The sequence below is a fragment of the Narcine bancroftii genome, chromosome 4 (assembly GCF_036971445.1).
Source record: "Narcine bancroftii isolate sNarBan1 chromosome 4, sNarBan1.hap1, whole genome shotgun sequence".
Classification (NCBI taxonomy): Eukaryota; Metazoa; Chordata; class Chondrichthyes; order Torpediniformes; family Narcinidae; genus Narcine; species Narcine bancroftii.
The window spans coordinates 33,908,487-33,922,774 of record NC_091472.1 but is presented as its reverse complement, the minus strand read 5'-3'; the positions used below and the strand labels follow the sequence as shown (position 1 = coordinate 33,922,774).

Genomic DNA, 14,288 nt, shown 5'->3' with positions numbered 1-14,288 from the left:
TTTCACTGCTACCAACACTATTACTTTCCCTATCCACTTGGAAACTGAACCAAGCAATTTGTACTGTGGGCTCTCTACAATTATGAGGCAACTATTTCCACTTGCACTATATTACACCACTCTACTTTTGCTTATGCTTACCTTTTGCAGAATATGAAGTGTTTGTTTCTTCTATATCCATGTGTCCCAAGATGATACCAGGCTGTCCACTTGTGTTTCACCATCCATGAACTTAAGTTAGTTGGATGACCTTGAAGCAGACCTTAATCATATCAAGTCCTTTTCATCCTTGTCCTTTTTGCCTGTTGATTGTATGCTGCGGATTGAGGATTTCCTCAATTTTCTTATCTACATTTTAAAATCTTCATTGCGGACACAATTCTTGCATTACAACAGTGAAAACATTTTTGGTTGTAAAATCTTTAATGTTCTCAGGTTAGCAAACTGATACATGATTGAAGGTTGAGGATGGAAAAAAAAAGTTTACAGTGTCCCACCTTTTTGTTCATCGTCAAGATCTTTTTTTAAACAAAAACACCTATTTCAGCAAAGTTTTGGTTACCCTAACTTCTCATGTGCTTCAGTTTTGTGTAATGGCCCTACAAAGTGTTTGGTGATGCTTTTTTTTAACCATTGTAAAGCTTAAATAAATGCAAGTTATTGTCATCTTCACCTCAGTCTTCAAGTAAAAATGCCCTGACACAACATTAATTTATTAATTCTGTTCAAATGATGTTGGGAACAATTGAAAATTATTTTCCAAATCTGTACTTCCCTATGTTTTTTGTCTTGTATAAACTAACCTAAAACAGATTTTCCCTACAACAGGAAGAGCTGAAAATGAAGGATCAAAGTGTTAGGAAGTTGCAGCAGGAAATGGACAGCTTGACATTCCGGAATCAACAGCTAGCAAAGCGTGTTGAGCTGCTTCAAGAGGAATTATTGGCGACTGAGGCCAAAGTGAAGAAGAGCAGGGTAAATAGTATGAAATAAACCAAAGTTCCTGTCTTCTAAGACTATTGACTTTGCACCCAGATAATAAATGCCTAAGCATTTGCTGTGTTTTGTTTCCATTCTTATCTTCCATGCATTAGCTGAATTTTTTTTAATCTCACTGCATATTTTTGAAATTTTTTTCAAGAGCCTGAGATCACAGCAGTTAAACTGAGTTACAGTTGTGAGGCTTTGTGGGAAAACTAGTCTTTTTAATTAAGTTGACTTAATCTATTGTTGCAGAGGCTAGCTTTATTTTTTTTATTTTAATATAAAATCACTTAAATATATCACAATATTTCAAATTTAATCCAAATACATGTGGTATTTAAAAAAAGTTTAAAAATACAAAAGAAAGAAAAACCTTATGTAAATTTCCCCCCTCCCCCAAACCTACTAAAAAGAAAAAGAAAAGGGACAAGAAAATCACAACAGGAGCACCTCACTTTCCAATACTATGTATAGAGACCCATAAGAGAAAAGGAATGTTTGAGATTCATTTTAATTTTAATAACAACAATTTGTAAATATGGGCTCCATATTTCACAAAAAATGATATTTTTCTCTTAAATTAAGTAATTGTTTCAAGTGGAATACAACTTTGAACTTCCACATGCCATCTGTCCATTCCCAAAACAATATCTGACTTCCAAGTTATAGCAATACTTTTTCTAGCTATTGCCAAAGCAATTTGAACAAATTTTACTTGATACATATTCAATTTTAATTTAGGTTTAATTCCTCTAACATCTCCCAGTAAAAATTGCATTGGATCCTGCAGTACTCTCCAGTTATTCATTCTAATAAATTACCCGAATCAAGCCAAAAAGGTTTAATTGTGGAAAACTGCCAAGTCGAATGCAAAAAAAAGTACCAACTTCTTGCCCACATCTAAAACATAAACCTGAATAAATATAATTCATATTATGTAACTTTTGTGGTGTTAAATATAACTGATGAATAAAATTGTATTCAACTGATATCTCACATATTGTACTTTTCATACTCTCTCTATATATCTGAATCCATTTACATTCATCTTTTGATTATTTAAATATACCTCCCATTTATGTCTTGATTTATGAACTTTTTGAGCCTTTTGTAATAATTTGAATATAACTTTCTTTACATCCCTATTACTTAATAATAAATCTACTTCTGTCTCTGTTGGTAATACTAAATCTTGATCAAAAATTTCACAAAGGAATCTCTTAATTTGATAATAACAAAATTTTGTATTTTCCAATATCTTAATTTTTTCCTTCATTTTACTAAAAGTAATGATTTTCATGGCTTCAAAACCATCTTTAACTTTCCTAATACCATAATTTTCCAGATTTTTAGAAATTTATCTTCCATAGAAAATAGAATGTCTATTTTGAAATAAAGCTGTTCTTCCAGACATTAAACCTCTTCCTCCAATTTTATTCTCTTTAGTAATTTTATTCCAGATTTCAATTAAATGTTTTGGCATGGTTGTTTCTTTATTTGCTATTAAAAGTCTTGCATTCCATTTATAAATAAAATGTTGTGGATCTGTTTCTTCTATTTTATCAAGTTCTATATTTACCCATGCTGGAACATTATTTAACTCGTTCATTACATTAATAAATATCAACTGGATGGCTTTATAATCATTCATAAAATTGGGGAGCTGTAAACCTCCAAAATCGTATTTCCAAGTCAATTTCTCCAAAGAAACCCTAGCCATTTTTCCTTTCCATAAAAATTTACTAACACAAACATTTAATTCCTTAAAAAAACTTGAGGAATTGAAATCGGAATCTATTATTTTTCCTCGAATATAATATTTATTCCATTTATTTTAACACCATTTATTCTACCCATCAAAGTTATAGGTAACATACTCTATTTTTTCAAGTTTTCTTTAATAAAAATAATAAAATTTAATTAAAATTTTTTTGTCAAATCTGATTGCACGTGAATACCTAAATATTTTATTCCAAGATCTGTCCTTCTAGATTTAATTACTTCCTTACATTTCTGATGATCTCCATTAACTAAAGACATAATTTCACTTTTCTACCAATGTATTTTGTAATCCTAATATATCTCCATATTCTTTATTCTAATTTTAAGTTGGAAAGAATTTAAAGCAGTTGTCTCAATCTTTTTCTCTCTACTCACATACCACGTTAAGTAATCCCTTATGGCATAGGGAATACTTAAATGGTATGTGAGTGGAAAGAAAAAGGATGAGAACCACCAATTTAAAGGATCTGTTAAATAAATCGAAACATCATTTGCAAATAAATTTATTTCATATTCTTCTTGTTTCACCTTAATACCCACAATCTTTGTATCTCATCTTATTAATTCAGCTAAAACAAATAAAGCTGGTGACAATGGGCAACCTTGTCTATTTAATCTCGTTGAAATCTGTCCATTTGTCACTACCTTTTCAATAGTTTTTTATATAGATAATTCTAACCCAATCTATACACATTGAACCTAATTTACATTTCTCTAAAACTTGAAAGATGAAATCCTATTCTAATCTGTCAAATGCCTTTTCAGCATCCAAAGTGACTGCCACACTCAGGTCTCCCTTTTTTTTTTAAATCAAATGTATTAAACTAAGAAGACTTGCTACATTATCTGCAGATTTCTATCCCTGAACAAATCCAGTTTGATCCATATGTATTAATTTCAGTAAATATTTTGCCAATTTATTTGCTAATATTTTATAATCAACATTTAATAATTAAATTGGTCTATAAGATGCTGGTTTCATTGGATCTCTATTTTTTTTGGAATTATTGTAATAATTTTCCATTAAATCCTTCATAGCATAATTTAACACCTCCATAAATGAAAGATCTTTAAATTTCTTAAAATTCCACAGGAAATCAGTCTTCTGGTGATTTATTATTTTTCATTGAACTCAAGGCTGACTTTATTTGATAGACAATGAAACCACAAACTTTGTGGAAAAGAGACGTTGATGAAATGATGATACTGTACTATTCATAGGCATTGTATCTTTGCTAATAACTATTTTGAATCTTAAAAGAAGCAATTGTTTATTCGTTCATCTGTTCCCTGTGCTAAATATTTTACAATTCTCCTTCATGTAATCATTCTGGTCTCTTTGCATCACCTGCAATCTTGTCTATTTTTATTTCCAGAACTCATAATTAATCAATCTTATTAAATCTTGGCATGCTTGTCCTTCTGTGGAAATAATAGCCTCATTACTTTAGTTTCCCTATTCTAGATTCAACTTGGTGAATAAATGCAGAAACTTTGTTAGTCATACAGACCATTGTGCTTTTTTTTTTCCGTAAATGGCCTTGTGTCCACATTTGAATTGCATGTAACCATCCATTTGCTTGGGCAGTTTGTCTAGTCTTTTCAAGTGCACGGAGTTTCAAAACTATTTCAAGTCCTTTAGATGAAATATGGTGAAACCCTACCTGTCCTTAAACGATTTGTGGGTTCTGCCTTGTCCTGCACTGTGTCTTGTCCTACTACTACCTGCATTTGTAATAAATTCAAAAAGATAATGATGCAAATGCTGGAAATCTCAACAATTTAAGTTCTATCTGTAGAGAGAGAAACAATTAATGTTTCTGGTCATCAACATTTTGATTCAACATTATCACCCTGATCTGTTTCTCCCTCTGTCTGTTTTGACCTGTTAAGTTTATCCTGTACTGGCTGCTTTTGCTTGTAGCAAAGTAATTGTTTGCTCTGTGTGGAATCCTGTTGTTGGCAAAATTACTACATTACCTACATTGCAACTATTAGTGTGCTTTGGGTGCGGGGTGGGGGGGGGGTGGTTTTGGTTCTGGGGTTGTGAAAGGAGCTCTATAAATGCAAATTTTGTAATTCCATTGTGAAATTTTGAGGTTACTTTCTATACCCATGTTAAAATTAATTAAATACCAGAGAAAATTGGCTTAAGCAATGATCAAATTATTTTTAAATGCCACCTGCAATTAAGTATGCTATCTTGCCGTACTCAAGTATCATCTTAATTTGTGTTGAGGTTGTGGAATGCAACTTGAACTAATAGCCTTCTGAGAATGCTGTCATTCATTCCAGTTGAAATACAAGATGTATCTTAAAGTGCCTTTGTGCTACCCTCTTAATCATTAAGAAATGTGTCTAACACTTAGCTTCATTGCCACTTTTCTGTACTGATCTCTGATCCCTTTTTTCCCCTTCATATTCAAAAAAATCTATTGATGTGTCCATGACACCATCCCTTTTGGAGAGAAATGTCTTTTCTCAATCAGGAATAATAATTCTTAATCTAAGATTGTGATTCTTGTTTCCAGATGCCCTGACCAGGAAAAAAAAATCATCCCTTAATTTACTTGACAAGCCCTGTAAGAATTGTTTTAAATTCATTATTATACTGTAGCGACTGCTATGGCAGCGCTACCAAGTAAAGAGATGCCTGCACTGCATGAGGGTGAACCAAAGAATGACTTTATTGGTTTGAATTTGCCACGTCTTCATGGTGGCCAGTCCACTTCTAGTGATGTACTTGCCATCTTCTGGAAGTGACATCGTGTCGTGGTATCACTCTTCGGCCATTTAATATAAATGATATACTTCAACATGTGTCTGCCATATCAGCAGAAGTTTGCTGGAGTTGGTGAGCAGAGATTTGGCCATGTGTGAAGGGCGAACTGCCTGCCACAGGAGTGCATTAGATTCATGATGATCGAAGACTGATTTTTGACTGGAGGTCTAGAAATAAGTTTGTAAGTAGTATGGGGATAGATCTGGAACAGGCCAATTGGGCAAAGTTAGCCAGTTAATGTTTTATTTTTGGTAGCATCAAGATGCACAGTCAATGTTTGTGTTTTATATGACCACGATTTGTCTAGATTAGGAGCATTAGATGAACAGAGTAGATAAACTATTTTAATGGGAGAAATGAGCAGCATGGCTGGGAGGAAGTTAAGTCAAAATGAATTTTCTAAGATGCTCTTAAAATCTAGGTCCCAAACAAGCCTCTGGCCATTTTTCCCAAATAATTATTTGTGCATAGGGTTTTCATGCTCCTGTGAAATTACCTGTGATATTTTTTGTGTCTTAAAGGTGATTATAAATGTTCTGTTCAGCAATTGCATGCATGCAGCATCACCCAGTGGTGAATGATGATAATTGCACCATAAGTTAAAATACACTGATGCAGGCTGGGTTATGAATGCTGGACACAAATAAACATTTATAATATTAAAGATGTATGTCCCAATGAACTCCCACAATATTAAATTTAAAGCATTGAACATTAGAGCACTAGATGACCAAATCAAACTAAAATTCTGCTGCTTGCACTTTATAGCTATCCCTCCATCCCCTTCACATTAATGGATCTATCTGGAAACCTCTTAAATAGTACCAATGTTTTTGCTTCCACCACTACTAGAAATCTCTGTCTCTACTTTTAACATTTCTTATCTTTTGATGCCATACACTACAATTCTATAGATTACAATATAGAGTGATTTTTGTTTTCTACCTTAAGGACAAAATCAATTTATGAATTTCTGTAACAAAAAGGAACCCTTTTTGTTACCTGGGCACAGCCTGTAATTGGAATTTTCTGGTTATTTTAATTTTTCTTTTTAGTGATGTACACAAATGACTCAGCACCTTGTATCTATAATAATTCATAACTGGATTTTTTTTATAGCAGAAGAGTGCTGATTCTCCATCTCAACTGAACCACCAACGGCAAAGAGTTTTTGATGAAGATCTGCAGAACAAGATAGAAGAAAATGAACGTCTTCACAACGAAGTGAGTTAATTCCATGGTGTCTAGGTGCCCTCTGTCAGTAACTACAAGTATAGTTGTTGTAGCAACAGGCGACATAGCATAGCAGTTATCACGATACTATATAGAATATAGCACCAGCAACCTAGTTTTGAATCCAACTCTATCTGTAAGGAGTTTGTATGTTCTCCCTGTGTCTGCATAGGCTTCCCCTGGTGCTTTGGTTCCCTCTCACCCATCAAAATGTATAGGGTTGTAGGTTAATTTGGGTGTAATTTGGCGGCATATGTTTATTTAGCTGGAATTGGCTTCTCCCGCACTGTAATTAAAAATGTGTGAGAAATCCAAACCATTGACTGTAATAGTAAGTAATATTTTCAAGATTCCCATTTTTAAATGCATTCTTGGTCCAGAACTCTCATTTAAGTTCACTTGTCAAAAAATGGAAATCAACCAGAACAGATGAGCAGCTAATAGAGAGGCTGCCTTATGGTGCCAGAGACCTAGGTTCAATCCTGACCTCCGATGTTATATATGTAAATTTGCATGTTGTTCCTGTGGCTGTGTGTAATTTCTTTTATCATGAAGACAAGGAGGTTGGTAGGCTTACTGTAAATGTCCCTAATGTGTAGGTGATTGGTAAAATTTTGTGTTGAGATAGGAGAAGACTTGATGAGAATATGGGATTTAAAAAAAAAAAATCTGATTAATGTTGAATCGGTGTTAAAGGGTGGTTAATGGTTGGCCCCGGCTTGAAAGTCCGAAAGGTTTGTGGTCGTGCTGAATTTTCGATGACTGACTCAAATTTGTACCTTTTTGATTTGGAAATGCTAGTTGTAGGCGGCAGTGACTGAGGGGGTCGAGCTATTGTCTTGCAGCTCCTGTGACTGGGTTCCATCCTAACTGCATATTTGCATTACAACTAGGCTACCTCTGGGTGCTCTGATATCCTCTCAAATCACAAAGAGTTGCAGGTTGGTGGTCGATTGGCTGCTGAAAATTGCCTCTATTATTGTTGGTAATTCTTCTTTCTTTGGCTTGGCTTCGCGGACGAAGATTTATGGAGGGGGTAAAAGTCCACGTCAGCTGCAGGCTCGTTTGTGGCTGCCAAGTCCGACGCGGGACAGGCAGACGCGGTTGCAGGGGAAAATTGGTAATATGGGGAGAACAAAATGAATGTAATTGCGTGGTTGATCATCTATGAACTGAAGAGCTTGTTTCTGTACTGCGTGATTTTATTGTTTTTGGAAATTGAATTTTTTTCACTTTTCAAAAAAGAATAAAAGGCATGAAAAACTGAAAGCATTCTGTAAATCAGAATAAAGTTACACAGCAAGTAGCACTTCACTCACTATTTGCAAGGACATCCATCTCCTTTATTTCCTTTTCATACTACTCAAAGACCTTATCAGTTGCCTGTAGCTGAAGAAATATTGCAGTAGTCAATTAATCTCCCCACATTGTAAAGATGGGTTGATAATCATGTGAATTTCTTCCAGAGCACCAGGAGGAAGCACTCATAAGAACATGCAATCTCTACAGATGCAGCACTGAAGTTCAGGAGTTCTCCAAGCCACTGGAACTAGCTTTGCCACTGCACTGTCACCCACATCCCTTCATACAAAAGCAAGCTAACTAACACATGAATAAAATTCTGTTCAGCACATTACAACTTTTTTTTAATTCTTCTATTAGGCAGATGCATGTTACCTACATCTGTGTGGATCTGCTTTTTGAGTGCATGGATTTTCAACAGCAAATCATTACTGCCATTGTGTGGATTTTCTGTTTGGAGGAAAAAAAATTTGGAGATCAACACCGACCAGCTTATTTGGTTGTCAAACCTGTTAGCTGCGCTTAACGTCCAAACATTAATGAAAACATTTCCACCCCAAAAAAATCTACATTAAATAAGCAAATAAAAAAAATAAAATCTTTAGAAAAAAATGTGATGGAGAGGGTGCAGAGGAGACTCACCTGGATTTTCCCTGGGATGGAGTATTTTGGTTATGAGGTGAGACTACAAAGGCTGTTTTCTCTCAAGATGAGTCAAAGAGAGGACATAATTGAGATATATAAATTTATGAGGGTATGGATAGGGTGGATTACAGGAATCTTTCCCATATCAGAGGTGAATAAAACTAGAGGTCATTAATTTAGGGTGAGGGGTAAGAGAGATTTGGAGGGGATATGGGAGGGGCTTTTGTTTTTTTCCCATCCAGAAAGTGGTGACTACCTGGAGTATACTGGATACTGTGGTGGAAACAGTCACTGGGAGCATTTAAGTGGTGCTAAGACAAGCACTTGAATTGCCAGAACATTGAAAGCTACAGGCCAAGTGCTGAAAGATGGGATCAATAATGTGCATTGCCATTTGTTGTGGCTGTCAGTAGTGCCTGAGGCCTTGGGTACAACCAAATAGCCATTGAAGGTTTTCTGAATTAACATTGTCTGTGAAGTTGGTCTTGGTGATGATTTGGAGGGCTGTGATTGCCCTTATGGGCTTGTGCTGAGCTTGGGGTGGCAGGCAGTGCATTGTAATTGAAGTCATGGAGCCTATTTTGTCATTGTAGTGAAGATGGGCCACTGTGGGACAATGGGGCACAGGAGGTGCTGTTTCAATTGCAATGGAAAAAGTGCAGAGATGAAGAAAAAAAAACTTTGGAGTCTTGTTGTCATTGCACATAGGGTTGCCCTGCAAGGTAATGTTGGATGTAAGGAATTAATGGGAAGAGATTAAACTTGCCCCCTTAAGTCAGCAGTGAGAAGAATAAGACTGGAATTCTCTCGTTGACAAAATATATAGCAAAATAGGACAGGAGAATGTGGTCTCTATCAGACCCTAGTCATATTGCAGAGCTGGAGATTAGGCTTTGGGAACATAGTTTGGATTGGTCATCAGAAGTTGATATGGAAAGTGCAAGTAGAAGGTTTATGTTATTTTGGGTGGGGTGGTTCTTGAAGCATAAAAGCTTAGAAAGGAATATTTGGGCATCTCTTTAATACTTGTCTTGGAAGATATTACCTTGGGAGTGTCCCAGCACAAGGCACAGATTACTCTGAATTGCTAAGGAAAAGATTGGTGAATAATGTGTGTCCCTGATACGAAAAGCTCCTTTTGTTCAAGGTGATTTGCTCCTGAGCATTTCTGAACTGGTCATTAATACATTTCACTCCAGGGAAAAAAAAGACTGGAGGGGAAAAAAAAACCATTATGTATTTCTGTTTCAGCCACACATGGAACAAGATGTTCATGTTGGGGTAGGCATGGATAATTTGAAATGTGCAGTGCACTCTGTTTTGCTAGATTCTGTGCTCTCTAAGAAGTCAGGGGTCATGGATTCCCCATGAGTGGCATCATAAGATTTTTTTTCAACAAGGCCTTGAAGATCCTCAAATTTTTTTGGGTCTTTTTGTTAAGGAGTTCTAAGACTCCATTGTGAGAGTCTTTGTGACAGGCATGCAAATAACATGACCACCAAAGCTGGCAAATAGTGCACCCAGGAAAAGGAATGCAAATGTACTATTATCTTGTGAGAGGGCCATAGGATTTTGAGGTGGTGTCAATGGAAAGCAAGAATTATATTTGTCTAAAAAGTATAGTAATTTGTTTTATCTGGTTAGAAATGTTAGAATTTTCAGTTTTGCCCATACTCTTTTTTTTCCCCCAGTTTGCAACAGAAATGGCTAATATTTTGCAACATTTAGAAATTGAAGTTGGAACTTGTCTGATTATAGTTGTTAATTCAGCCAAACCTAAATGAACATTCTTGTTCTTTCTTCTCTTTGTTCTCAGTCTTGGAGATAGAAGTGAAAATTTATTATGTTGGCACAGAAGTAGGAAAATCTAATTTGTTTTTCATGGTTTTTGGGTTCATTAAATTTAACTTAGTGTGCATAATATTTTTGTATTAAAGAATCTGTTTTGAGTTGAGGGAATCTATTTTACATTTCCATTGTGTACAGATGAGTAAATATTCTCTGGTGTTGCTCAGAGTATTTTTTTCAATTATGGATTTGTTGCTATCCCTGGTTATATTGAGAACAAAATTAAACCAACTCTATTAGGATAGATCGGACCGTGAGAGCACAACAGATGATTTTTCTGATGTTTAGATTCAAAACTTTCATTTTCATTATTTGTGTGATTTGACATGAATTCTGGTGTACCAGTACATTGTCCTAGTCAGTAAGGTAGTGAATCCATTCCCTCATAAAAGATGGTGATAGGAAGCATCATTTGAATTGTAGAAGCTCTAAAAATGTGAGAAACGCAATTAAAAGTAAAGGAATGGAAATATAATAAATTTGATTTTAATCCATTAATTGGATTGATTTAAAATAAGATATTTGAACTTTGTTGCACAGAGGAAGCAGGCTGAGGTTCAAGGCAAGGAGCAAAGATAAAATGAAAGACAGTTTGAGACACTACCTATGTAGGAAGACTTGGAGGTGAGTAAAGAAAGTGCAAAAAATATTACCCATTTAATAGGTGTGGTTTTTGGTGTTACAAATTGTCATATGACAGAAACTCTATAGGAAGTACAGAAAAACCCCTGGTATCTGGCACCTACTGGGATTGGTAGATGCCGGATACGTGAATTTTACAGTCGCTTGAGGCTAACTCTTACAATGCCTAACATACACGTGCATTAAGAATAAAGTTTAAAAGACAGAACTGAACAAACTTCACTTGCATAAATATATAAACCTTAAAGAATTTAACTTTATCTTCAGTCACATTCTTTGAAACATTTGATTGTCACTGCCTCTCCACGGAGCTGCCTGAAAGACAAATAACATGGATAATTAATATCCCCTCTCTCAAGTTCACAGAAAAAGCCTTACTGATGTACATAATACTCTACTAATAAAGATAAAGACTTGCTAAGCAAGCAGTCAATAGTGAGCAGTATCGAAAGCTCTTCATCCTGTCTGATGCCATTTCATTGAAACACGATGTGATTCAAACAGTTGCAATGAGAAAAACGTGACCAAAGCACTCTGCTGGCTGACTATTTGCTCCCATCTTTCCCAAAGGTTTGTGTTACTTCAGAGAACATCTACTTTTACAATCTTAAACTTTTATATTTTATCTTAATTCCATTTATCTATTTATTTGTTTATGTATGTATCTATCTATTTATTTATCTATCCATTTATTTATTTAGCTGGCTATGTATTTATCTGTTTATTTATTTTCTTGATTTATTTTTGCCGGTTGCTTGAGGTTGCCATTTGCTTGAATTCTGGATAACAGTGATTTTACTGTACCTCGTTTTAAATTTCAGTATGCTTTCCCCACTTATGTCTACATTTTTACTCAGCCTCTTCTCACTTCTTGTCTTCAACATCAAAATCCTGAAATCCTCACCTCAAATGATGCCTTTGTTTTAGTATTCCTCCTCCCATTTATTAGTTTCTTTAGGTGGGTAGGCCCTTTACCCTCCAGGCCCATAAATATTCTGTGCTTTGTGCATCTCTTACATAAATTGTTTGGCTGTAACAGTATGTATTTTGCTGATGTTTGCATTTGGCAAGATGTCCGGAATGGAAACCAGATGTTTTCTCGGAGTAGGTTTTTCTGCTTGCAAGTTTTGGGGGAAAAAAACGTGCAAATGTAGTAGTGTTGGAACATGGTAATCAAGTAATTGGCATGGAATTTGTTGAGGATTAATTCACTCATTAGCTGATCTATACTTCATCAGTTGCCTGCCTTCGTTTGAACAAACCATCTTGATGATTTGAATTGTATCAAAATTGTCAGGCTTTTTAGTGGGGTATCTTCAAATTTTTACAAACCTGTGTTTGGAAAAATACTCTTTTTCTACCTGATCTCAATAATTGTAAGGTTACAATACATTCTTAACATAAGAAATAAGAGCAGGAGTCAGCTATCTGACCTGCCAAACCTGCTCTGCCTTTTCATTAAGATTGTGCCTGATCTGACTGTGGGCTGCCTTTACCCCACAACCCTTAATTCTACTACTGCGCATCTTTCCTGTCCATACCTTTTCATAATTTTATGTTCTATTATCTCACTCTTCTGATTTCCAGCAAGTAAAATCGAAGGCAACTCAATCTCTCCACATAGGCTATTGCCCTCAGCTCTGGAATCTCCACTGCAATGTTTCTGAAATCGATATAACTTTTCTCAGTAAAGAGACCAGAACTGAAAGCAGTACTATAGGTGCAGCCTCACCAGTAATTGCCAACCAGAGAAATGAACATTTATCCCAACACGCTGGCTTCTATTGGTTAACCATGCTAATACAGTACACCTCTGATTATCAGCAATGGTCGGAACTGTGCCGATATCAGAGAAACTGGTAATTAAAAAAAACAGCCCAGTAGCAACAGCAAATCACGTATCAATGTTTAAACAACAACAAACAACAAGGGAAGGCTTTTTAGGCATTAAAATGTTTAATTCTCAAGAAAAAAATGCTGGCCCGTCATAAAGACCTCCCAGCTGCTACTGCCGATCCCTGACACCTGCCCACCACTGCTGCTGGTTCCGAGGCCAGTGAAACACTCACTGGCGAGTTGGCAGGCTCCTGTCTCCCCGGTCACCAATCCTCCCCAGGCCTACCGCACACTGGGATGTATGGTATGCGGTAGTAAGCCGAGGGGAGGGTTCAGAGTCAGCATTGGGAGCCAGAGAGGGATAGGAAGGGAGGGAGTGCCACTGAGCCCGAAGTTCTGCTCTCCTTGATGATGTTGGGTCAAGGGATTCTTCCGACCTCTTGCGGCTGGGAGACAGTGGCACGCCATTTGAGAGGGAGAGTTGGAGAGAAAAGTCAGAAAGGGAGGGGTAAAGAAAAAATAGAAAATGAGGGGAAAGGGAATTAAATGAAATGAGGAGAATCGTCATTCTAATTTCATGTTGAGTAAATTTTTTTCCAACCCGCGAGGTCAGTTTGGCTCCAAAGAGATTTTGGATAAATGAGGATTTCTGATTTGTTTTGGATATCCTCATTTATCTGATTTCAGATAATCGGAGTTGTACTGTACTTTACCCCAACTTCATGCATCCTGTGTTCTCCATGTGGCACCTTATCAAGCACCTTCTAGAAATCTAAGTACAGAATGTCCAAATGTTGCCCTCTATTCATTGCACTCAATATGTTGTCAATGAACTCCAGTAAATTTGTCAAATGTGACCTTCACTTCCCGAATGCCTGATGGAACTGTTTCAGATGTCTCACTATATCTTAATGATAACTTCAAGCATTTTCCTGACCACAGATATAAAGCTAACTGGCCTATAGATGCCTGCTTTTGCTGATACAGTATACTTTTTTAAACAGTGGTGTGATATTTGCTGCCTTCCAATCCATTAGGATCTGCTCAGAATTCAGAGAATTTTGGTGAATTATCACAAATACCTCTGCTATAACCTTCATTTTTCAATCATCTGGAATGCATTCCATCAGGACCAGGGGGACTTCTCTACCTTTAGACCTAGTTGTTTGCTCATCTTCTCATCAGTGATGATGATTTTATCAAGGTCCTCGTCTCCCTCCACCTCTAACTTTTT

At 36.0% G+C, this 14,288-nt stretch overlaps 1 protein-coding gene across 3 annotated transcripts in view; it reads left to right on the top strand.

The window, feature by feature from the left end:
* ppp1r21 (protein phosphatase 1, regulatory subunit 21) overlaps positions 1–14,288 on the top strand; it is a 113,449-nt gene that overhangs the window by 15,227 nt on the left and 83,934 nt on the right. For 2 of the 3 annotated variants that reach the window (XM_069931029.1, XM_069931032.1), the window contains exons 3-4: positions 829–975; positions 6,668–6,772. In XM_069931029.1, the coding sequence (XP_069787130.1) occupies positions 829–975; positions 6,668–6,772 (252 nt within the window). The remainder of the gene's footprint in view (positions 1–828; positions 976–6,667; positions 6,773–14,288) is intronic. The other variant, XM_069931031.1, reaches the window with a different exon arrangement.